The sequence below is a fragment of the Physeter macrocephalus genome, chromosome 7 (assembly GCF_002837175.3).
Source record: "Physeter macrocephalus isolate SW-GA chromosome 7, ASM283717v5, whole genome shotgun sequence".
Classification (NCBI taxonomy): Eukaryota; Metazoa; Chordata; class Mammalia; order Artiodactyla; family Physeteridae; genus Physeter; species Physeter macrocephalus.
In genome coordinates this window covers 19982661-20007711 of record NC_041220.1, presented here as the reverse complement: position 1 = coordinate 20007711, position 25051 = coordinate 19982661, and the positions used below count along the sequence as shown (strand labels likewise).

The 25051-nt window shown below is 40.4% G+C and overlaps 2 protein-coding genes across 4 annotated transcripts in view; both read left to right on the top strand.

Moving 5' to 3' along the window:
• The first annotated feature begins 10659 nt into the window (after positions 1 to 10659).
• H2AZ1 (H2A.Z variant histone 1) lies at positions 10660 to 13049 on the top strand. The gene is made up of 5 exons (XM_024126699.2): positions 10660 to 10847; positions 11291 to 11368; positions 11653 to 11766; positions 12226 to 12355; positions 12614 to 13049. The coding sequence occupies exons 1-5, from the start codon at positions 10845 to 10847 to the stop codon at positions 12673 to 12675; spliced, it is 387 nt and encodes a 128-aa protein (XP_023982467.1). The 5' UTR covers positions 10660 to 10844; the 3' UTR covers positions 12676 to 13049.
• A 1455-nt stretch (positions 13050 to 14504) lies between these two features.
• The window catches only part of DNAJB14 (DnaJ heat shock protein family (Hsp40) member B14), a 46917-nt gene continuing 36370 nt past the window's right edge, over positions 14505 to 25051 (top strand). Inside the window, exon 1 of one of the 3 annotated variants that reach the window (XM_007120153.2) lies at positions 14505 to 14774. In XM_007120153.2, the coding sequence (XP_007120215.1) occupies positions 14642 to 14774 (133 nt within the window). In that variant the 5' untranslated portion in view covers positions 14505 to 14641. The remainder of the gene's footprint in view (positions 14775 to 25051) is intronic. The other 2 variants (XM_007120155.2, XM_007120154.3) reach the window with 2 other exon arrangements.

The following is a 25051-nucleotide window of genomic DNA, read 5'->3' as shown; positions in this document are numbered from 1 at the left end:
AAAAGTGGGGGCCACAAATGCATTGGACTTGAACTTTTCATGACTGCAAAGTTTACAATTTTTTTCCCTCCCTACATGAAGATAACATTTGTAGCAGTTTCATCACCTTCAAAAAAAAATTGTGGGGACTCCCCTAGCGGTCCAGTGGTTAAGACTCCGTGCTTCTACTGCAGGGGGCACTGGTTCCATCCCTCGTTCGGGAGCTAAGATCCCACATGCCCTGTGGCAGGGCAAAAAAAAAAAAAAAAAATTGTTTTTTGAACTTTGCCTGAAATTTGCAGAACAAATACCCAGTTGCAACAATCATCAATGTTTTGCCATGTTTATGTCTCCTGCATTTAAAAAAAAATTCTTATTTTGGTTGGAACATTTTAAAGCAAATTCCAAACATTTTTTCATCTTTCCCCTAAATATTTCAGTGTGCATCTTTACAAATAATAAAATAAGGGACAAATAATAAAATAAGGGACATTTCTTTACATCACTAAATGCTATTATTTTATCTAATAACATTAACAATAATTCCTTAATATTACCTAATGCTAAGTTCATATTCAAATTTCCCCACTTATCTAAACTTAAAAAAAAAAACACAAAAAACTAAGGACAGAACATCAGCTTCTAAAGAAGGTTCACACACATTATTGGGTTATACTGACTCTTAATGCTTTTTAAAAATCTTTCAATCTAAGACAGCGTTCTTCTCTTTCTCTCACTCTCTCCCTCTCTCTTCCCCTTCCTCTCTTCTCAGTGCTATTTCCTTTTTGGGCAAACCAGGTCAATTTGCCCATTCTACATGTGGCTAATAATGCTCCCTTGCATTGTCTGTATGGTGTCCTTTGATTTCCAGTGGCTAAGAAGTTAGTTCTAAAGACTTGAATAGATATGAAATGAACTACACAGCCCCATCTATAAAATATTCTTTTAAAAAAATTATTCCATGTAAACTTAGAAATATTAGTACTTTCAATCTTCAGTTTAATATATTATAAAGAAAGAAAAATTGTTTTACCATAGAGTTATGACCTTTAAATGATTCATGTGAAGGTTGCATAATGGGATTTTTTTTCTAATTCTCTTATTTCTTCTGTATTTATTAGCCAGAAATCTTTTGTTTAGAAGAATTTTTCCTCATCAATTAGTTCAGTATAAACTGAAATATAATTCGTTGCAGAGAGACAAGATCAATGTTCACTTCTTCCCCTTTAATTGTCAATCTTTAGAGTAGTGAGTTGGTGTTGTGGACACTTCCAATGGCATCCAATGGGTTTTCTTTTCTCTCTGTTTCTCTCTCTCCTTCCTCCTCCTACCCCTTCCTTTCTCCCTCCCCCTCTCCTCTCCCCTGTCCTCTTTCCTCCTCTCTTTTCAATTTGAACTCATTGCTTTTTCTAAATTCAGTGTGTTGGACTTAAACTTAGAGGCATTATTTCGATGTTCAAATTACCCCATTTTAGCCACTGGGAGAATCTTCAAACTTTTTTCTGCGTCCTTTTTGCAAGACACCACAACCTTTGATAGTGTCACTTTCTGGGACAATATAATATCACAAGCTCATCATCAACATTTTCTGCCCCATCCCTGGAGTCAGCCATTTCTCCATAGATTCCATTTAGTAGGAAATGATATTTAGAGACCAGGATCTTGCCACTAGGAGTATTTACTGATAGTAGCTTGTCATTGCTTCTAAGGCTTTGCCTTGGACAGAGCTAAGAAACACGTTTTTTTTAAGAGGAGGGGAAAATTCATATGTTCTCACTGATATTTCTGTTCAAATATAAAATTACAGGGTCTTAACAGTTTTGATTTTATATTCACATCTCTTTTTCTTATGCTAAGTTATTGATACTTAAGAAAACTAACATACTTAATAATTTGATTTATCCTATTATATACATGTAATAATTTTAAAAATAACAATACTGATATTATTACCAACATTGACTATTGAATGAAGTGTAAGACTTCTTGGTATTTTTTTTTTTTTGTCTTTATAATATATTCCACTGAAAATTGAGAGTAATACTATTTCTAAGTTTACTTGGAACAATTTCTGTCCTCTGTTAGAATAAATCCGGTTGAATTTATTCAATTTGCTTTTAATATTTACAGATTGCTTATTAAACTTTTGGGGTTTTTTGTTTTTTGTTTTGTTTTGTTTTTTTGTTTTTGCGGTACGCGGGCCTCTCACTGCTGTGGCCTCTCCCGTTGCGGAGCACAGGCTCCGGACGCGCAGGCTCAGCGGCCATGGCTCACTGGCCCAGCCGCTCCGCGGCATGTGGGATCTTCCCGGGCCGGGTCACGAACCCATGTCCCCTGCATCGGCAGGCGGACTCTCAACCACTGCGCCACCAGGGAAGCCCAGTTTTTTTAATTATATAAAAACATTTACAACACACCAAAGTGAAAACTATAAAACAAAAAGTTTTACTTCCATCCCTGTCGTCTCTACCCTTCCTCTGACTATAATTTTTATTATTTTTTGGTTTATCAATCCACTATTATTTCTTTCTTTAAATATGAGCAAATATACAACTTATACAAAACATAACATGTTAGAGAACCTATTCTGTACTCTATTTCTTTCACTTCAGAATAATATATTCTGAAGATCACCATCTATCAATGTATACATATCATTCCCTTTCACAGCTCCATCTTACTTCATTATGTTGATGTGCCATAGTTTATTAATAAGTTCTCTATTAATGATTATCTGGGTTATTTCCAATCGTTTGCTATTACAAATGCTGCCACAATAAGTAACCTGTGCATAAGTTCCTTTGTGTTTTTGCAAAGCACAATCTTTTTAAAAGTAGGGAACAATGAAAACAAGGATTCTTTATTAGGGAATGTTTGCCAAAACTTCTCCTTCCGTTGTATAGTATTAGCAAATGAATCCAGCATCTTAATAATAATAGATCACACACATATAGGTCTCTCAAAAACACATCCACCTTCACTGTTTTGTGTCTGTAAACTAGGTGATTAGTTAGGGAAGGCGAACTGCTGTAATAAACAACAAAGCTGTGGTGACCTAACACAGTAAAAGTATTGGTCTGGTGTTCCTGGTTGGTGGGTGGCTTTTGTGTGATTGATCTTGAGGCTGTAACCTCCTACCTTACTCTGGAGTCTCCTGCTTTGTGTACAACTCTCAACTAGAGAAAAAGAGGGTGGAGAAGACACACTTACTTTTTAAAAGCCTTGATATGAAAATGACACATGCCACTTCCCCACACCTTGACAAGGACCCATCACGTGGCCACCCCTCCCTGCAAGGGAGCAGGAGTTCTGGTGGAATGTTCAGGAAGAAAAAATGGTTTTGGTGAATAGTGAAATCGGTCTTTCAGGGCTCTGGTTATCGGCTTCATATTCTTCAATATATTTGTTCCAATGTTTATATACAAATCTGTAGCCCAGATAAATAAAGATCATGTCAGTGAAAAGGCGCTGTGTCCCACTTGCAAAATAGCCTTTGGATGTGTGTGAAGGACATGGAACGAAGGAGCCTATAACAGGTGCAATCTTATAAATGTCTGTATTTTTACATGAGCTATATCATTCAAGGCAAAGTTTCAGCACCTAGGAGTGCCTTGAGGAGATTTGACCACCCCCAAAATATGCAGTCTGAATAAAAATGTGATGCTTTGTAAATGCAGTTTCAAGTTTCAAGTTTCACATCCCCCAGTCTTTGAGGCAATCAGATTGCCACAGGCAACCAAGAGTAGAGCCTCAATATTCCAGATCCTATTCATTGAGAATTTGTCATTGGAAATGGAATTGAACTATAGTTTAAATCATCCATAAAGAATGTTTGTAAACCAACTTAATAGAGAACACAAAGTATAGAAATTTTCTAATTTATATTTTAAAAGTTCTTGAGCTTTGATACATTTACAAATAAATAACGCGATTACAAATTCTTTTTTTAAAGCAAATCTACTAGTATTTGTTCTTGGCAAAACTATTTCCTGGTCACTTGGAGTGTTATATATCCACATGTAAAAGTATTATAAATTTTCTACATGTTTATTTTTATACATATCATATGTGTATTTATTTTCAAGTGCTCTATAATTCATAATATTCATTAATTTGAAAAAGTCCTTTCTGTAAAATTAGCAAAGTTTTACTACATTACAAAATCAGTGATGTGAAACAGGTTCTACATTATAATAATATATAGTAACACTTTTTCTTCTCCTTACAGATTTTTGTAAAATTCCTGAATTGTCAGCTTAGTTGGGAGAAAAAAATGACTTGTTTCATTTTTGAGAATTAAGACGAGTACCCTGTTTTAATTTTAAAACAGGAAATAAAAATCTAAACAAAGAGCCAGCATGTAAATTTCCATATACTGTGGTGAAATATGATAAATTACCTGGCCAGCTCTTGCCTAGACTTGTTAGACTAATCTGTTAATGGAGAAAGAGTTCGTCTCAGCCTGTTTCCTGCTGAGATTCTGAGCAGTAGAGAAGGCTTATTGAAGAAATTAATGACTATTTCACAAAACATCAGGACACTAGAAGGCAATGAAAACAGTATTCATCTACAAACACTGATGTCTTAAAAGTTGTTCAGTTAGAGATTGTATCTATTTCGTTTAAGACAGAGAAGATCGCAGGTATGTATGGTCATGCACACGAATCAAATCCTCTTCCGAGGTTTTTAACTCGGAAGTACGAAGCTATAGAGAGAGCATAGGGAACTTACATCAGGTTCTTTTACCCCTGAATGTCCCCCTAAGTCTACTTCTTTATCTTTTAAAGTGAATATAAGCCATGATCATGTCTACCTCAGACATTTTTAGGTGGGAATTTGACCTCTAGGTCAAATTCCATAGAAAACTCATAAAGTGCCTTGTAAATGTACAGAATCATTAGGAAGTATTTTGAGCAATTGATCTTGCTTAATATCATGTCTCAAGTATCCTAAACCTAGTGACTCATTAATCATGTTCTGAAAGCCTTAGCTACTCCTATAAGCAAAAGCATTGCTCTTTCTTTCTCTGCCTGGTTCCAGACGGTATGAAATCTCGATGAGAACAATTCTATAGCAAACTGGGAAAAACTCCTTAAAGCAGTTACAATAGTTAACAAGATGATTTTCAGATAGATTGTTAAATTATTGTCAAATTATTTCCTTTCTTTGCTTCCAGACCTTCTCTACAGAAGTCTCCCCACCCCCCACCCCCAACCTCCTGTTGGCAGAATGCTCCTAACCACTGCCACCTTGGCACTGCCGGATTCCAACTGAGTTTTGCTCAAATAAACTCTTAAAACTTTTAAATATGCCTCAGTTTATCTTTCAACAGCTCTGACATCCTCGCCTAATGTTTTTGTTGGGAATCCTTCTTGGGATATATCTTTGAAACTTCTTCTTTCAGAAGCTCCTGCGGTTATTGCCAACATACTTACTAGAAAATTCCACTTGAATTCCCCAAATGTCAACTTAAATATTTCATAACTTTCCTGACTTTCCTCTTTTTTCTCTCCTCTGCCCATCCATGTCTACCCTTTTGGCATCCCCATTTCTATAGATGCTACTTCATATCTTAGACCACCAATCTAAAAACCTGAGTATCTTCTTTCACGCCCTCTCTCATTTACCCATGTCCACTTCCTATACCTTCCTAAATGTCAACCTAGCTACTAAATCTTATTGAGTCTTCCTTCAAGATGTTTTACATCCTTGTCTTGGTTTCAGTGTTATACTGGTTTTAGGGTTTATACCTAAATGACATATATCAGCTTTACCAGCCCTCTAACAAAAATTTTCCCTTTTGTCATTTGCCTTGTACCCCATGCTAGATTAGTATCCTAAAATCAAAGAACCCCTTCTCAGAAATATTGATTGGTCTCTTAGTGCCTCAGGGTAAACTGTGCTATCTTTCCTTAAGATTTAGGGTGTTGACTTACTGTAATGGTTAAGATCAGGTTCAGCAGGTGATAGACAATCCAAAATAAAAGTGGCTCAAACAAAATAGATGTAAAAGTTCAAAGAGATCCAGGGCAGGTTTGAAACTCCATAGTATCAAAGACTCTTGCTCCTTCTATCTGATTTCCTTTATATGTGGCCTACATTCCCAAGTTTATTTCATGGTCCAAAATGGCTTTCCAACTTTGTCTTTATTCCAGTCAGTGAGAAGAAGAAATAGAAAAGAGAAGGGCTTGTCTCTTTTAAGGAAATTTCCTAGATCTTTTTTTGTGCCTACCATTGCTGCTTACACCCTTTGGTCAAAACTTATTTCCACGGCCAAATGTACTTATATTCTGATGACCAAGTGTCCCACTAAAAATTTGAAGTTCCAGTACTGAGGAAGATGGGAAAATTGACACAGGGTTATAACCAGGAATCACTGCCACGCTTACCTTCTAACTGCTACTTCCTTACGTTAACCTGTCATTCTAGTCACTCTCTCCCCTTGTCCATTTAAACATAAATTCTTCAAAACACTTCAGCCGAGGGTTTTTTCTGTCCTTCAAGCTAGAGGAACTGTCGATTTGGCAGCCAATCAGGTACTTATTTTGTAACAGCCTTAGAAATGTGGTCTTAATGATTAGAGCATTGTTTAAATTTTCTTCCTTGTCTAATCCTCTCAGCTAGATGGAGGGAAGAACCTGAGCCTTATATATCCCATCTCCCAACTGCTATTGCTTGGCCTGTTGCCTGGCACATCGTACAATTTAATGGTAGTGTTCTAGTTTATCTAACAGGCTGAGAGCACCAAACTGGAATATATCACATCTATTCCTTTATTAGGGAGGGATTATATATCATATGTTATGATGTATGGTATTGCATTCCATTTCAGGTGTATATATAAAGACAAAGAAGACAATACAATAATAAAAATGTGTTAAATGTCAATAACAATCTTCTTGAAATTATGTTAAAAACGTATGATAGGGACATTATTATGCAAGTGAATTTAAAATTTAGCTGGAGGGATAAGTTATTAAATACCAATATAGGTGAAATATTATTTTGGAAAACAATATCAACACATAGACTCCCTCTCTCTACCCAGCAAATCCTAAAGATCAATAATAGACAATGAAAGGATAATATAAGAAAAGACCCTCAATTTTTAAATTTTAAAATTAACAGCAAATTTCCAAAAATTTTGAGGACTGTTAACATACAGAAAAAATAACTTAGTGCTGTATTAAAAGAGATATTGGGTCCCATGATCTTTGAATTGTTTTTCCTGAAATGGCAATGGATCAGGTAGAGTAGATTCAGCTGATCCTCTTTACTTATGTCCTGTATTTGTGAATTAAGTGTGTGAAATCTGTGGTCATGGGAAGTGTATAACTGGGAAATTTGGAATTTAAATCCATGGTCTTTGTTTCATCAACACTGAGTTAAACACATAGGCTTCTCTTAACATAATCACACTTATGTGAAGAATTCAGGGAGAACTATGGCCTTTGTGCCACAAATATTAGTACATCATATTAGAATATATGGAGTATATTCCTCACACTTCATGAAATCCTTTCACAGTTCTATGAGGTTGGCTTATCTAGTGCTGTGACTCCCTCTATAAAAAATGAAGAAACTGTGGCTTAGAGTTCAACCTACTCGGGGCCATATAGCTAGTAAGTGGCTGGCTGCCCAGAATCATTCCCTGTTCTTTTACTCTAGCTCAATATTTTGTATTATACTGCAGCGGGACTCAGTTATTGACAACTGAGTGAGTCCTTGAAGGCACTTTCTTTCCCGTATGCCCTAGGTGGATGCCAAGATTATAATGTGGATTATCTAACAAAAAGAATTCTACCATTATCTATCTAGGCCAGTGGTCCGCAACCTTTTTGGCACCAGGGACCGGGTTCTGGGAAGACAATTTTTCCACAGACCGGGGGCAGGGGGGTGGTTTTGGGATGATTCAAGCGCATTACATTTATTGTGCACTTTATTTCTATTATTATTACATTCAAATATATAGTGAAATAATTATACAACTCACCATAATGCTGACAGGAGACGGAGCTCAGGCAGTAATGCGAGTGATGGGGAGCGGCTATAAATACAGATGAAGCTTTGCTCGCTCCCCCGCTGCTTACCTCCTGCTGTGCGGCCCAGTTCTTAACAGGCCAGGGACCACTACCAGTGGTAGGCTGATATTCTTTGAAATAACTGGGCAGTCTGTTTGCATTTGCTTAAAAACAGGTGTTCAAAGTAAGATGTACTCGAGAAATTTGAGATTCCCCAGTGTGAGACCATCTCTCAAAAAGTCAAGAATAGAAGTTAACATTCATACTAGTGTTTGAGAGGGGATAATAATTGGTCATAGAAAGTGTGGCTGAGTTAGGAAAAGACTATTAAGGAGAAAGTCAATAACAGTGGAGCCATCTACCTCGTATTAGTTTAGTTTCCTATGACAAGAGAGCACTTACTAAGTAGCTGACTGGGTATGGCATTGAACAAAAAGAATTATATAGCTCTGGCTATATATATACGTGTATTACATGTATTAGTATAAACCCAAGTTGAGGAGAGAGCAACCAAGAATATTAACACATTTTTACCATGCTGTTTCCAGGGCAGCAAAGCGAGTAGGAAATCTTCACAAAACTGCCGTGAAAGTGTTGAAACTGATATTCTCCTATTCTCCAAAGGATGAGGAAAACTATTGAAAGCATTAAACCAATTTTGGATTTTAGTTTGGATGTTGGATGACTTGGTTGCGTATACTTCGGGTAGGTTTCAGGCTTGCTGCTTTCATGTCAAAGGACAACAATACACTAGACAGGGAAAAAGATTTAGGAATCAAAGATACTTTATTTCATCCCTCCCCAACATCCAGTGTAGAAGATACCATAGTTACCATAGAGGGATTGCTGTGTGATAAACACGTTAGCACGTACATCACATACCTTCCCCTTTAATCTTTCAACAGCCATGTGAAAATAGGTGTTACTACACCCTTTTCATAGAAGAGGAACCTGAAGCTCCAAAAACTAACTAAGATGACACATTGAGAAGGAAGCAGAGCAGAATACTTGTCTACCTGCTCCTGAGCTCATTCTCTTAACCACTATTCAGTGAGGCAACAGTGAATTCCTTTAGCTGGGCCTCATTACAAAGAGTATATATATAGTCTCCAAACTGGAAAAGGTATTAATGTCGGCTTGTGAGTTATATATCAGGAAGCCTCAGTGGAGTTCAGGTTAACTATTACATCAGGTTTCATAGCTTTTAATGTCATTATATCAATTCAATGGGAGAACTGATTAACTCTTGCTATTGATTACATCCTAAGAAATCTCACTTGCAAGGGGAAGAAAATAATAAGCCTTCGTGTCAAATTGTTGGGAATCTTGGAACTTAACTCCTAGAAAGAGAGGTCCTCTAATTGGATAAAATCTTTCAAATTGAAACCCAAACTACAGTATTTAAAAGTATGTATTTCAAATTTTCTTGACGTCAGAAATACTGAAATATGTTTAAAATGTAATACACTATTAAACACTATAAATATTAAAGATTTAGATCACTACTTTCTTCAAGCAGCTGGACATGTATACAGGTGTTATTAATCTATTAGTTGGAAGACTAAGTAGCTGGCATTAGGACCGTACTGTGTGTGTACAGTACTATTTTTTAAGCCCACCATTTGCAATTGATTACACGGACCATCTGTAACTGTCTGTGAATCATGTTGGGAGTTACCCCACTGACATTTACCGAACATTTGTCATGTAGCAAACTGTTTAGCATACAAGTTGACACATAATAGCTTTGAGGTTTCACTAAATCAACTTTAGACACCAGGCTATAGGTACAACCCATTGACATGTAATTTCCAGAAAAACATGGCTTATGATTTAAGAAAAGATAACCGCCTCACCCCAAGCCCTCTATGGGTAGACCAAAACGTCTTTTGTGACCAACGAGGTGACTTTGCTTCACTGATTTTCCTATGAAACTATCCTGTTGGGGTGGGGTAGGGGAGGTAGGGGAGTCAAAAGTCGTGAGGAAAGAAGAGTAGGGACATTCAGCTGAAAATGAAGTGGCAACAGTGGGTCGTGATCAGTCGGTGGCTCGGGACTCGCCTAGGGGGAAGGAACGCGGCACCACTATCAAGGCTGTGGTTCGTGATGAACTCGGGGTCCCTCTCACTGGACGCGTTCGCGCTACCTGTCAGACCGGAGGAGCCGCAGGGATGCAGAGGGGACCGGGGAGGCGGGTACCCCGGGCCCCGGAAGAAGGATGAAGGCTGATGGGTCTCCGCCTGCGAGGTGCTCTTGCGGGGGGGGGCAGGGCGGGAAGGAGGGCGCGCTAGACCCCGCGGAGACTTCACGTGGTCTCTGGAACCAGGCTAGGAGACGAAGGCGGAGCGGATGACGGGTGGGGGGGGAGGGGGGCGGTGCTCAGTACTGCGTGCCCCTCCCCTAAGCCTCTCAGCACCTCCTCCCAGACACGTGACCACAGCCGGCGGGTCCCCTTGCTCCCGCAGCGTAGCTCGCTCTGTTTCTTCCCTCCCGCCGCCGTGCCCTTCTTCTCCCCAGTTCCCATCCCTCCGCCCTCCCCCACCACCTTCCCCACGCCCCAATAGCGGCTCGAACTGCGAAGCGCCCGCCCCTCCGCCCTTTTCTTCGCGTGCTCATTGGCTGAGGCTTCAAGGACGCGTCCCGAGGGCGGGTAGCAGCCATTGGTGGGATGAGCAATCCGAGTTCCCGGATGAGGGAACATTCTGCAGTATAAAGGGAGCGGGGAAGGCGGGAGACAGCGCAGTTTGAATCGCGGTGCGACGAAGGAGTAGGCGGCGGGTTCTCGCTGGGTGTTTGACTAGTCCTCTCTCTGCCTTGCTTGTTTGAGCTTCAGCAGAATTTGAAATGGTAAACTTGGTGGAGGCGCTCGAAGACTCCGAGGGTTTTGGCTGGCGGGAGAAAAACCCGTTACAAACGGAGATGGGGTTGAAGCGGCAACGGCAGGGAACGCGCGGAGACAGGATTTGGAAGAGCGGGGGGAGGTGTTTTGTCGGCGGCGAGCGGAGCAGCCTCCGATCTCGCGGCGGGCGGCGACGGTTGGGTGGCGCGCGCAGCGCCGCTGGGGGCCGGCGGGCGGCGATCGGGTGGACGGCGGCGCGCGGCCGCGGCGGGCGCGCAGCGCGGGTCGGGCGGGCGGGGTCGCCCTTGCGGCGCGCGGCGGGCCGAAGACCCCGGCTGGGCACGGGGCCGCGCTCGCAACCGGGCCGCGCCGCGGTGGGGGAGGGGCGCGCCGCCCTGGTAATCCTATATTCTGCGTTCCTTCTTCGCTCGCGGGCGTGTGCGCGCCGCAGGCTGGCGGTAAGGCTGGGAAGGACTCCGGAAAGGCCAAGACAAAGGCGGTTTCCCGCTCGCAGAGAGCCGGTTTGCAGGTCAGTGGTGGTTCGTGCAGTCTGGGAATCGTGGCGTTTTTCTTTCCTTTTCCTCTCTTGTTTATCATCACTCTAGATGAGCGTTTCGTCTTTGCGTGGGTGACGGTGTCGCGACTTGGTTTACCGATACAATAAATATCAGGGAGGGGGGCGATCACGTGTGTGGGTGCTGGGGCGCGTTGCTGCACCAGCGTCCGTTCCCCTTGCTTTGGCGCGCGTATAATTTTACCATCTTTGGCCCGTCTACCTTTGTGCATTTATGTTTGTGTATGCTAAAAATAAAGTTCCCGGTGGGCCGTATTCATCGACACCTGAAATCTAGGACGACCAGCCATGGACGTGTGGGCGCGACTGCCGCTGTGTACAGCGCAGCCATCCTGGAGTACCTCACCGCAGAGGTAAATGGGTGTACGCCTATAATCTGGGAAAGATTGGGGGGGGTGGGGGGGGGAGGCGGCGGGAGGGAAGGAGGAAAGTGATGCAAGAAAACTCCCAGGCTCTAAACGCGGCGAGAAGCTGCGAGGAGGGGAGGGGGGGGGGGGGGGGGGGGGTGGGGGGGGGAGGCGGCGGGAGGGAAGGAGGAAAGTGATGCAAGAAAACTCCCAGGCTCTAAACGCGGCGAGAAGCTTCTGACAACGCTAGAGGGGGCTGGTGTTCACGATGGGATCCTACTGGGCTTGAGTTTGCGGCTTCAGGAAATAAAATTGCGTGCCCCCTTTATAGCTTTTGCGTATCTTGCCATTCAGGTAGTGGGGGAGATGACACTTGGTAGATACACGTTCATGAGGCTTTGATTCTTGTCAGGATCTTGAAGATAAGGAAAGCGGGAAGGAGATTGATTACATTCTGTCTTCTAGGTACTTGAATTGGCAGGAAATGCATCAAAAGACTTGAAGGTAAAACGTATTACCCCTCGTCACTTGCAACTTGCTATTCGTGGAGATGAAGAATTGGACTCTCTCATCAAGGCTACAATTGCTGGTGGTGGTATGTAAATACTAAAATTTTAATTTCTTTAGAGAAAAGAATTCTTTGCTTTAATTCCCACTAGTAATTTTCAGTCTAGAAGAGGACACAGTATAGTTTCAGTGATCTGTAGTATGGTTGCATCATGAAATTTGATATCTGTATGTATTTCTGAATTTTTACTCTGCACACTTCGGTCTCACATTTAAAGACGTCTTCCAAGTTGAACATTAAACGATCTTGGTTTTAAAGTACTGTGTTATTTTATCCTTCTTCCAGGTGTCATTCCACACATCCACAAATCTCTGATTGGGAAGAAAGGACAACAGAAGACTGTCTAAAGGATGCCTGGATTCCTTATTATCTCAGGACTCTAAATACTCTAACAGCTGTCCAGTGTTGGTGATTCCAGTGGACTGTATCTCTGTGAAAAACACAATTTTGCCTTTTTGTAATTCTATTTGAGCAAGTTGGAAGTTTAATTAGCTTTCCAACCAACCAAATTTCTGCATTCGAGTCTTAACCATATTTAAGTGTTACTGTGGCTTCAAAGAAGCTATTGATTCTGAAGTAGTGGGTTTTGATTGAGTTGACTGTTTTTAAAAAACTGTTTGGATTTTAATTGTGATGCAGAAGTTATAGTAACAAACATTTGGTTTTGTACAGACATTATTTCCACTCCGGTGGATAAGCTCAATAAAGGTCATATCCCAAACTAGTTGTGTATAAAATCTGCTTGATTATAATAGGAACAGCTTTGTTTTGAATAGGTTATCTTATTAACGTTTCTTTCCTTGAAATTAAACTGTTAATTCTGTACATCAGCAGAGTCAGAAGGCACAAGTATAATTTTTTTTTTACTACTATGTAATGAACTATTAAAGGTTTTTAAACTTCAGCAGGAGCCGGAACATGGGACAGGCTGCTGTTTTCTAGGTTAAGTTTGACCATCTCCGTTTGTTAGCTGTGTTTGCTGTTAGTGACAGCAGCACTACGCCAGAGCACTGTGGTGGAGTTGGGTGGGAGAGGTGGGGAGCAGGCAGGGGAGTCCTGTACGTAGCTACCTCCACGGAAGGAACTTCCAGTTTAGACTGAGAATAGTGTTTTCTGTGTGCTGCAGGCTGTTTTGAAGGCTACTTGAATTAAATTTGTTCAATACACGGTAACATCTTTGGGGGACGTGCTATTCCCGTTTTACAGAGGGAAATCAGGATTTCTTTGAAAGTCCTGAGTTCATATTTGCTGGCATGGCTAACAATATCTCTACCGAGAATTGTGTGAAAATGGTTATTTTGTAGTACGGATCATTTCGACACTTGGTTTCTGGCAAGTTCTTAATTTTTGAAATTTGGAAGAGGACATTACCAAGCAAAAAGTGGGCCCTTTCCCTTCACCGAGGAGACCAACATGACATGGTACAGCATTTCACAAGGGGTGATGTTAAAATGGGAGAAGGGAGACAACCCAACAAGTTTACTTATGTGATGGTAATACGCTCCCAAAGAGCTGATTTCCGCCCTGTTTCGGTCATGAAGCCTTATTAGGGTTGTGGTTTTCACCAGAATAAGTGCAAACTACAAATTATGTAAGTGTTTGCTTTGTACCTCTTGGATGTACTAAGTTTAATGGCATCTGGGTCAGAAAAATGGTGTATCGCTGAAATACGGCAATGAAACAGGAGTGAGGGTCAAACGAAGCTCTCCTGGGCTTCCTGAACACCTGTGCCGGAAGCGCGGTCCTCACCTGACGGAATCCTCCCGAGGCTGGGGGCCCAGAGGCGGGGCCTTCGATCCCTGGGAATCTTCCTGAAAACGGACGTCCCCACCCTGACCCGTCGCCCGGCCGCTATAGGAAGGCGGGCTGCCGCCCGAGCGGGCCGCCCCGGGAGGTAAGGGGGCACGGCACTGCCGCTGCGGGCGGCCGGGTCCCCGCCTCGGCGGAACCCCACGGCGGGCAGCCGGCCCAGTATCGCCCGCACCCCCGGCCCCCAGGTCGGTCGGCCCCGAGCCGGGCCGCGCCAGGCAGGGACCGCCGAGTCGTCTCGGGCGGTCGGGCCCGGGAGGTCCGTCCGGGGGCCGGGAGGGATGCGGCTCGAGCCCTAGCGGCCCGCGGGGGGCGGGGAGGCCGCCGAGAGGAGGCGGAGCAGCGAGCCCGCCAGCGCGCCGGGGCCCCGCCGCCGCGGTCGCCTGCGCTCCTCCCCGCTCGCCTCCGCACGCCCCCAACCCCGGCCGGCCTCGCCTCCTCGGCGACGGCGGCTTCCGCCTCTCGTCGCTTCGCTCCCGCAGGAAACGGAAGAAGGCGCAAGCCATGGAGGGGAACCGGGATGAGGCGGAGAAATGTGTCGAGATCGCCCGGGAGGCCCTGAACGCCGGCAACCGCGAGAAGGCCCAGCGCTTCCTGCAGAAGGCCGAGAAGCTCTACCCACTGCCCTCGGCCCGCGGTGAGGCCCTCGGTCCCCTTCTTCCCCGGCCGGTCCCCGGGCCGCCGCGCAGCCCGCCCCCGCCCCACCATCGCCCCTCTGGGAGCCCCGGGGTCCCCGGGCCCCACGACCCCGCCTGCGCCCCCGGACGGTCCTCCCCGACACACCCCCGCCCCGGCCCTGACCGACCCAGCCGGGCCCGCTGTGGACCGCCCGAGACTCCCTCCGCGCCAGCTTGCCTGCGAGATGCCGGCTCTCAGCCGGCAGGCGAGAGTTGCCGGTTCCCCGGTCGGTTTTCGTAAATGTCCAGCTGTCATTCTTCCAGGAGATTCGTCTGGTCCTGTCTTACCAGAGTGGGGCTTTATATCTGGGTGTGTGAGTGTGTGGCCCCCTCCCTCCTCATCTTCAGCCCCAAACAAGGTCTAGGCCCCTAATGAAGTGAGAGGAACGGGGAACTCTTGGGGGTTAATATACAGGCCCCTGGTTCCGCCGCCTCTGGGGCAGGAAACACTGTTGCCAAGGCAAACGTTTTCGAACACCTGAGATGACATTGCTTTTCCGAGAGAGAGTTCTTTAGAAGAGAGGAGCACAAGAATGATAGAGTCAGAAATGATTTGCTAAGTAGTATCCGATTCGATAGCACCATAATTATCGGCAAATGAGGCACATGTTTAGGAATAGAGTACTGGACTTCCTTTAGTCGAAGTCCTGTTCTTGTCCTGCTTTCTAGGCTATAAAGTAATTACAGCCAGCATGTATTGAGCGCTTACAAAGTGTCTAGTGTTTTAGATGAATTGTTTCATTTACTCCCCAGAACAATCCTAGGATTCATTTGACCAGGTTTACTCAGACTTTTTGATGAATGAATGAATGAATGAGTAAATGAATGAAAATAACTTACCCAAGGTCAGACAGTAATTAGTAGCAAAGTCAGAATACTACTTGAGTTCTCTAGCACCACTATACTCCATTGTCTGGCCGATAGGATACTTTTTTCACTTGAGGTTCAGGATATTTCCAGTTTAAGAAAAAAATTATCAGTAAGTCAGTAAGAATGTGGGGAGACCTGTTTCATTTTGTTGTTGTTTTCTTAATTTTTTTCTACATTGTTGAAGCCCTTGCATTCTGTACTTTTCTCTATCCTTTTCGTTACACTGCTGTTAAGTACTGTACCAGGAAGGACAGGAGAGGGAAATGAAAGAAAAGTTAGTGAATTTTTGTTTTTAATGTGGCAAAAACACAACAAAATTTACCAACTTAACCACTTTTAAGTGTATAGTTCAGTCGTGTTAACCATTTTCACATTGTGGTACAACAGATCTCCAAAATTTTGTCTTACAAAACTAAAACTATGCCAATTAAACAATTCCCCATTTCCCTACGCACCCAGCCCCTGGCAACCACCACTGTAATTTCATTTAAAAATTTGGCTACTTTAGATAACTTATATAAGTGGAATTATATAGTACTTGCCTTTTTTGACTGGCTTATTTAACTTAGCATAGTGTCCCTGAAGTTCATCCATGTTGTAGCATAAATATAACAGGAGTTCCTTTTTGAAGGCTGCGTAATATTCCATTGCATATATATGCACCACATTTTCGGTATTCATTCATCATCTATGAATAGATTGTAGTTTCTATATCTTAGCTACTGTGAATAATGCTGCTATGAACATGGGTGTGCAAATACCTCTTTGTGATCCTGCTTTCACTTCTTTTGGATATATACCCAGAAATGGAATTGCTGGATCATATTGGTAATTCTGTTTTCACTTTTTTTGAGGAACTGCCATACTGTTTTCCATAGCAGTTAACGCCATTTTACATTCCTACCAACAGTGCACAAGAGTTCCAGTTTCTCCACATCCTCACCAACACTTGTTATTTTCTGTTTGTTTGCATTCTGGTTTTTGATAGTAGCCATCCTGGCAAGTGTGTGGTGATATCTCATTGTGGTTTTGATTTGCATTTCTCTAACAATTAGTGATATTGAGCATCTTTTTATTTGCTTGTTGGCCATTTTTATATCATTTTTTGAGAAATATCTATTCAAGTCCTTTGCCCATTTTTAAATTAGGTTATTTTTTTGTTGTCGAGTTGTAGGAGTTCTTTATATATTCTAGATATTAACTCCTTATCAGATATGTGGTTTGCAGATTTTTTTCTCCCATTTTGTAGGTTGTCTTTCATTCTGTTGTTTCCTTTGATGTACAGGAGTTTTTAAAGTTTGATATAGGGCCATTTGTCTATTTTTGCTTTTATTGCCTGTGCTTTTGGTTTCATATCCAAGAAATCATTGCCCAGAGTTAAAATTTTTTGAATTTCTCTTCTGTATGAACACATGATTTCATTTAGTCATTGTCTAGTCTTAGAGGGACAGTTTTAACATTGAGCATGTAACCACTTGAGACAGAATACCTTGGCTTTTGAAGCCTTGCCCAAAACTAGCTGTAACTTTAATCTTGGGTAAGTTAGATAACCTTTCTAGCTTTTAGCATTTTTGTCTGCAAAATGGGACAATAAGGTACCGATTTCATAGGGCTATTATGAGAATTAAATGAGTTAATACATGGAAGGCATTTAACAGCACTCAATTATTTTGGTATCATTTCCACTTAACAAGTGTGAGGCTTTGAGAATTTTTAAACCTGTAGTCTGTAATTCTATCATACAAGCAACTTGAATCAATCTACTAATACTAAAGATACTGTAAGATATCAAAGCATAACACGTTGCTCTTAAAGACATGAACGTAGGGAAAATTAAGAAAATAACAGTGAAAGTTAATAGTACAATGTATTGTATGGCGATATGTGATTACCAGATAAAGTGGTTGATTACAGTTGTGGTGTAGTCTGAAGACCTTATTCAGGTGCAGACTTTGCCTCTGACAGCTTTGTAACCAGGGATGAGTTACTTAGCGTTTCCAAGCCTTGTTTAGTTATGAGTAAAAGGAAGATTTCATCACAGGGCCCATGTGAACATTAGCTAAGTCACGTGCAAATACTTAAAGTATGTTTTACATAGAATGTTCTCAGAAGATGTTTATTGGAATAATTTAAGAATTCAGGGGAGGGAAAGATCTAGAACATTTGTATAAGTTCCTGATAAAATATTTAGTGTAGAAGGGAATTGAAGCTATTGATTAAAGTGGAATTTAAAAATTTTATACCTGAATTTCACCTATTCTAGACTACCCTCAAATCCTTATAACTCAGAGTTTTGATGAATGTGTTTTCGTGCTAAGATAGGCAAAATAAAACATTGCATTTTGATTTCTCTTATTTTTATATAGTGAATGAGAAGATGTGAGACTAAGTTCTAGCTAAATTCCAGAATTTTTGTCCTCTTTACACATTTTATTCTTGCTAGGTGAGAAGTCTGATTGATAAACCACTTTAAAAAACTGGCTAGAGTTTCCCTTGAGGAAAAGCATCTTCAAATGAATCTAGGACATTGTTGCTTTCTAAGTATTTAGTTGAGAATATTATTTTACAGTTTGTTTATTGCAGTGGACTTCTAAGCAAATTGAATTTTACAGCTTTCAAATATTTTTCTACTGTGAGTTTGGTTTATGTTTGAAAGGATTGATACATGTATATGTCTGCTACATAGGACATATAAATATTCTGGAAAAGTAATGTCAGCATGTGAAAGTAAATTGCATTTTAGTTTCTTAAACTGTATATTTATTGGATTATTGATATGTTTTGGATTTTTACAGAGATACAGTCTCACTGTTTTAATTCTTTACATTGGTATTTTAATACTTTAGTGTTTCATACTAATTGGCAGGCAGTTTGAAGTATAGATTTTTTTTTTTCAGAGAAAAGCATTTTAATTGTTTTCAAGAATTTCATAGTAATTTGAACCAAACGGCAGCCTTCAGCTTCAAAAAAGGCCATCCTGTGTCTACTTTATTGAATGGATAACTCACGTATAATTTGCAGCATCTATCTGCACAATAGCAATTAAAATAGTCCTTTTATTTTTCCCCTCAGATGAGACATATGTGTGTAGATTTTTCTTCTTTTTTTTGCTGCATTATTTTTAAATTTAAATCTGATAAAAAATTCAAAGTTCTGTCCCCCTTTGTTGCACTTAAATTGGTAAAATAAAGCTTTTAAAACTGTCATTTCACATCTGGAGTATTATCCAGCCTATTCCTTTCAAGACAATTCCGTTTTCTTCTGTTTCTGACAGAAGAAATTTAGTGACAAGTGTAAATTATACATTCAGAACAGTTATTTTGATAGCACCAAGTGTTATAAAACGATCTCCAAATTTCAGCTAATAACCAAACTATTTCAGACATTATACTTGAAGAAAGAATACTGAACTTGGTTTGAACCTTAATTTAATGGTTTTGTGCCCCTACATCCATAACTGTCTTTCTGATCCTCAATTTCCTCATCTAGGGGATATATTTATTCAACAAATATTTAGTGAATCCATACTTCTTTGCGGCAGGCACTGTTCTAGGAACTAGGGAGTCAGTGAACAATAAGACAGAGTTCTTATCCTCTGGGAGCTTGCATTCTAGAATAATGAAATAGGAAGTATCTGCTGGACACAAAAATGGCTCAATTCCTATCATTCCCCTTTCCTTTCCTGGGCCGCAGTTTTATCTGTAGTCTTCACAGGATTATTATAAGGTTATTTTATTAAGAGCTATAAGAATTTCATGTATTACTATTGAATACTACGGCAAAAGTATTTGGATGGTGCCTTGGAGTTAACAATATAGTATTCGTCTCTTTTCTGTCATTTTTTAGTTACCTGTTTAAGCATAAAATAATTACCTTAAGTTAAGATTAATCTCCATTTGGATTCAGCTACTCATTCCCTTCTTAGTTAACATGTAGTTCTCCTTGCCTTGCATTTATTCCTTGTATTATTTATGTATATAGTTGTTCCTCTCCTGCTGTCAGGAACTATTTTAATGTTAATCATCTTTTCTACTCATAGGGTGTCTAACAGTGTTTTGCATATACTTGTGGCATCTGTAAAGCCTAGATTTTCTGGAATAATACTTGTTTATATAATTTTATTCCCTTATTAATGAAGACAGTTTGTTAAATAAATAAATGAAAAAGTTATAGCTGTAAGCCTTTTCATGGTAATATATTCACAAATGAAGTTTTTCCATAATTGGACAAGTGTGCAAAAATGTATGTATAAGGGTTGTCAGTGTAGCAAAAATTTGGCAAGAGTCCATCAGTGGGAATTGATTAAATAAATTGCATTGCATTCATATACTATATGCACCTGTTAAAAACGATGATGTGCCTCAGCAATTTTCCATCCACTGACCCACCTCACCCTGCTTATTGGCTACAAATTCCCAGCTGCCTTAATGAATAATTCAGAGTTCAGCCTGCTCTCTCTCCCCTATTGCAGTAGTTCTGAATAAGGTCTTAAGAAATAAAGATGATGTGGACCTAGATTTATTGCTATAAAGTGATATATACATTGAATTATGAATTTAATAAAGGTAGGCTACAATCATATGTAGATTATTCTCATTTTGTTTCAGAATATATAAAAAACTAGACAGCTAGCCAACTAGAGTAACTAGAGTTAAATATACCAAAATGGTTGAGCGATTTTTTTTCTTGTGTGGGATTTATAAGTGATCTTCACTTTGTTATGTCTTTTTTAATGAGCTGAACAACATTACTTTTATAATCACACAAATAAAAGCTATTTCCAGTTTGTGAGGAGGAAGGAAAAAAAAAAAATCCTTTTTTCAAATCAGGTGTTCTTATTTTAGGTTTTGTTAGTGATGGACATTATATATAACAGGTGTGCAGCAGAACCTTATGAAATAAAAACAGATCTTGGTTTTTCACTTTTGGATTATCCACATAACCATTTTTAATACTATTATTTATTTTTCCACTGGTCCTTAATACGGAGTATACTTAAAGTAAGTACAAATTACATTAAAACCACAAGCAAAGCTGTTTGTCTGGAAAGTGAACACATAAAATAAGGTTGCATAGTTTTAAAACCAAAAGTAAATGTAATCTGATTTATAAGTACTGTATCTGCCCAACTAATGTTTGTAATACTGCACATTATTGTAGTAACTGAGATCTCATATGATAGCTAATTTAATAAATCAGAAAAGGCCAATGTGTTCTAAATTCTGGCAGTATTTGAACTGACTCACATTACCTTCTCAGGCATTGGTTCCAGTGATTGTTAATCCAGAAAACCTTGCTGATTCCATTTTTAAGGTGATAAAACTGGATAGTGAGACTCAGAGGTAACGGAACTTGTCCAAATTTTCACTCTTCTGGAGCCAAAGAGTGCTTGGCATGAGTGCGTGTATACACACAGCCATTGTTCAGCACAGCTCCTATGCATGAAATTGTAGAAAGATTTTCAGTATCATAATAACTTGAAAATTTAAAGCAACTCTATGATCCTGCTTTAGCAATATCTAGCATCTAGCTGTTAACATGGAAGATGTCCATGAGAGAATGTGTTTGTGCTAAGAATGAAAGGGAATGTACAGATAACTTCTAATTAGCATGCATAGGGACTTTGTGGCCACCTGCAAATATAAACACATATAACCACTTTCACATCTGGCTTTAACAATTTTTATTTATTTATTTATTTTTTTGTGGTATGCGGGCCTCCCTCTGCTGTGGCCTCTCCCGTCGCGGAGCACAGGCTCCGGACGCGCAGGCCCAGCGGCCATGGCTCACGGGCCCAGCCGCTCCGCGGCACGTGGGATCCTCCCAGACCGGGGCGCGAACCCGGCTCCCCTGCATCGGCAGGCGGACGCGCAACGACTGCGCCACCAGGGAAGCCCCAACAATTTTTAAATAATAATTTTTTCTTTTATTGGCTGAAATACTTCTATAAAGAGACACTTTCCCCTCACCTGTCTTCGGGTTACACAGTGGTGCAGTTCATATAGGAAAGGCAGGATATATGATAAGTGCTTGACTGCTTTTATCAGTTTTCAAGAAAAGGAGTTGGCTCCCCTTTTCCAAAGGCAGATAATATTATTTTTTAGATCTGGCCAGTGGGAACACCTTTAGGTTAGCTCCTGGGTCCTATAGACACATTCCCAATAGTCTTTATTTATTTATTTTTAAACATCTTTATTGGAGTATAATTGCTTTACACCAATAGTCTTTAATAGTTTCCTTTCTCTGGTATAACAGAAAGTTTCAGGTTCCTCTTATATACTCCCTATACTAGACCTGGAATCAACCATATCTCCAACCATAAACCAGTAAGCCCTGGTTTCTTTTAGTGGAAAATGGTGTTTCGGTATCACAATCTGGTACTAAGGATGCTGTGGCTAATAGATTGTTCATTGTTTCTGAGCCTTTTCAGTGTACAGACTAGGGAATTTTTTTTTAAGCTAAAATAGCTTAATAAGTTTATACTAGTAAGTCCAATTCAAGTTAAGCACTTTGGGGTGTTTAAACTTTTCTCACTTCTATTTCTATTTTTTTCCTTCCACAGTAGTAATCCTAGTTTTCAAGGCCATGGCAAATGATAGGCTATGTCATGATTATTTTTTTGCTTTATGCCACATCATATACATAATAGTTTCAGTGTAATATTACCAATACTACCTCACTGATAAAAGTTACTGAAAACAGTTATATTTTCTTTTCATATACTCTATTTTCCCTCCATATTTTAGCTTTTTTAAAATTCTGAAATACTTTCCAACTTATAGAAAAGTCTTAAAAATAGTGTAGACTTCCCTATGTACATTTCACTCAGGCTTCCTATTTGATAAAATTTTACTGCATTTGCTTTATCGTGCCCTCCCTCTCTCTCCCTGCTCTCTCTCCCCCACCCACACACATACACAATTTGTTCTTATTATAGTCTTTCCTGAACCAATTAAGAGTAAGTTGTAGACATGATGTCCTGTTACCCCTAAATAATTCAGTGTATGTTTTTTAAGACAAGGACACTCTTACATAACAACAGTATAACCATCAGATTCATGAAATTAATGCATGTACCTCATTCAGATTCTGCCAGTTCTCCCAGTTATGTTTTTATAGCAAAAAGGACATATGTTGCATTTATTTGGCATATTTTGTTCTCTAGATATCTTTTTTCATTTTAAAAAAATTTTTATTTTATATTGGAGTATAGTTGACTAACAATTGCTTGTTTAATCAAACAATTAACAATGTTATGTTAGTTTCAGCTGTAGAGCAAAGTGATTTAGTTATACATATACGTGTATCTATTCTTTTTTCAAATTCTTTTCCCATTTAGGTTATTACAGAGTATTGAGCAGAGTTCCCTGTGCTACGCAGTAGGTCCTTGTTGGTGATCTATTCTAAATATAGCCGTGTGTACATGTCAATCCCAAACTCTCAATCCACCCCTCCCCAACCCCAGCCCCCCGTAACCAAACCATAAGTTCATTCTCTAAGTCTGTGAGTTTGTTTCTGTTTTGTAAATAAGCTCATTTGTATCATCTTTTTTAGATTTCGCATGTAAGCGATATCACATGATATTTGTCTTTCTCTGTCTGACTTACTTCACTTAGTATGATAATCTCCAGGTCCATCCATGTTGCTGCAAATGACATTACTTCATTCTTTTTTAATGGCTGAGTAATATTCCATTGTATATACGTACCACATCTTCTTTATCCATTCATCTATCAATGTACATTTAGGTTGCTTCCGTGTCTTGGCTATTGTGAACAGTGCTGCAATGAACATTGGGGTGCATGTATCCTTTTGAACCATGATTTTCTCTGGATATATGCCCAGTAGTAGGATTGCTGGATCATACGGTAGCTCTATTATTAGTTTCTTGAGGAACCTCCATGCTGTTCTCCATAGCAGCTGTACCAATTTACATCCCCTCTCTTTTCTTTCTTGATCTTGGCATTTTTGATGAGTGCAGATGAGATATTTTATAGAACTTCCCTCAATTTGGGTTTGGCTGACATTTCCTCATATGAATCTTTGGCAGGCATACCATGTTCTTCGTGTAACTTATCAGGAGACATGTTATGTTGATTTGGTCCTTACTGGTGAGGTTAACTTTGATCACTTGGTGAAGTTGGTGGTTACTAGGTTTCTCCACTCTAAACTTACTTCTTTTCCCCCCTCTTGTAATTAATAAATATTTTGTGGGAAAATACTTTGAAACTGTAAATGTCCTGTTCCACAACAAACTTTCACTAACTCCTTTTAGCATCCATTGATGATTCTTTCCAGAATAAATTTCTGATGGTTGCCACATGCTGGTTTTTTTATTCCATTATTTCTTCTGCAGTTTATTAGTTGGCACTCAGCTTTATTTATTAGTATGGATTCATGGATTCCTATTTAATCCATTATTATCGTTATTCATTTTGATGCTCAAATTGCCTCAGATTTAGTCAGTAGGAGCCCCTTCAAGCTGGCTGCTATGTCTTTTTGACATGTCCTCATCATTCTTTGAACTTCCTTACTTTCTGGCACAAAAAAGTTTTCAGGCTTACTTTTTACTTTCTCTGCCCTGGGAATCAGTTCTTTCCCCAGGAGTCCTGATTCTTTTTAGTGGATAATGGTACTTAGAAACTAAGATATAGACACTTGATAAGCTCGTTGCTACAGGCGTGTCATTGCCTCTAGGTCCTCTCGGTAGAGCTTAGAAATATATGTATGGGGACTTCCTGGTGGCACAGTGGTTAAGAATCCTCCAGCCAATGCAGGGGACACGGGTTTGATCCCTGGTCTAGGAAGATCCCACATGCCGTGGAGCAACTAAGCCCGTGCGCCACAACTACTGAGCCTGCACTCTAGAGCCTGTGAGCCACAACTACTGAGCCCACGCGCCTAGAACCTGTGCTCCGCAACAAGAGAAGCCACTGAAATGACAAGCCTGTGCGCCACAACAAAGAGTAGCCCCCTCTTGCCACAACTAGAGAAGGCCGGCGTGCAGCAACGAAGACCCAATGCTGCCCCCCAAAATAATAATAATAAATAAATAAATCTTAAAAAAAAGAGAAATATATGTATGTATGAATGCATGCGCGTGTGTGTATGTTGCATGTATGTATGTGTATGTATATCTGTGTTATATATGTTTGTGGGTATACACATGCCTGTAGTAATTTAATCTATATTAATTTTGCAGTCTGTGCAAAGATTCACACACCTCCGTTTGAAGTCCACAGGGTTCATTCTAACCTTCTGCGTTTTCATTTTTTTTTTTTTTTTTTTTTTTTTTCAGTACGCGGGTCTCTCACTGTTGTGGCCTCTCCCATTGCGGGGCACAGGCTCCGGATGCGCAGGCTCAGCC

Excerpts from the sequence above, each read along its gene's own strand:
- H2AZ1 (XM_024126699.2), top strand. Across the intron at positions 11,369-11,652 it reads CGCAGAGAGCCGGTTTGCAG|TTCCCGGTGGGCCGTATTCA; the intron begins GTCAGTGGTGGT and ends CTAAAAATAAAG. Across the intron at positions 12,356-12,613 it reads GGCTACAATTGCTGGTGGTG|GTGTCATTCCACACATCCAC; the intron begins GTATGTAAATAC and ends TCCTTCTTCCAG.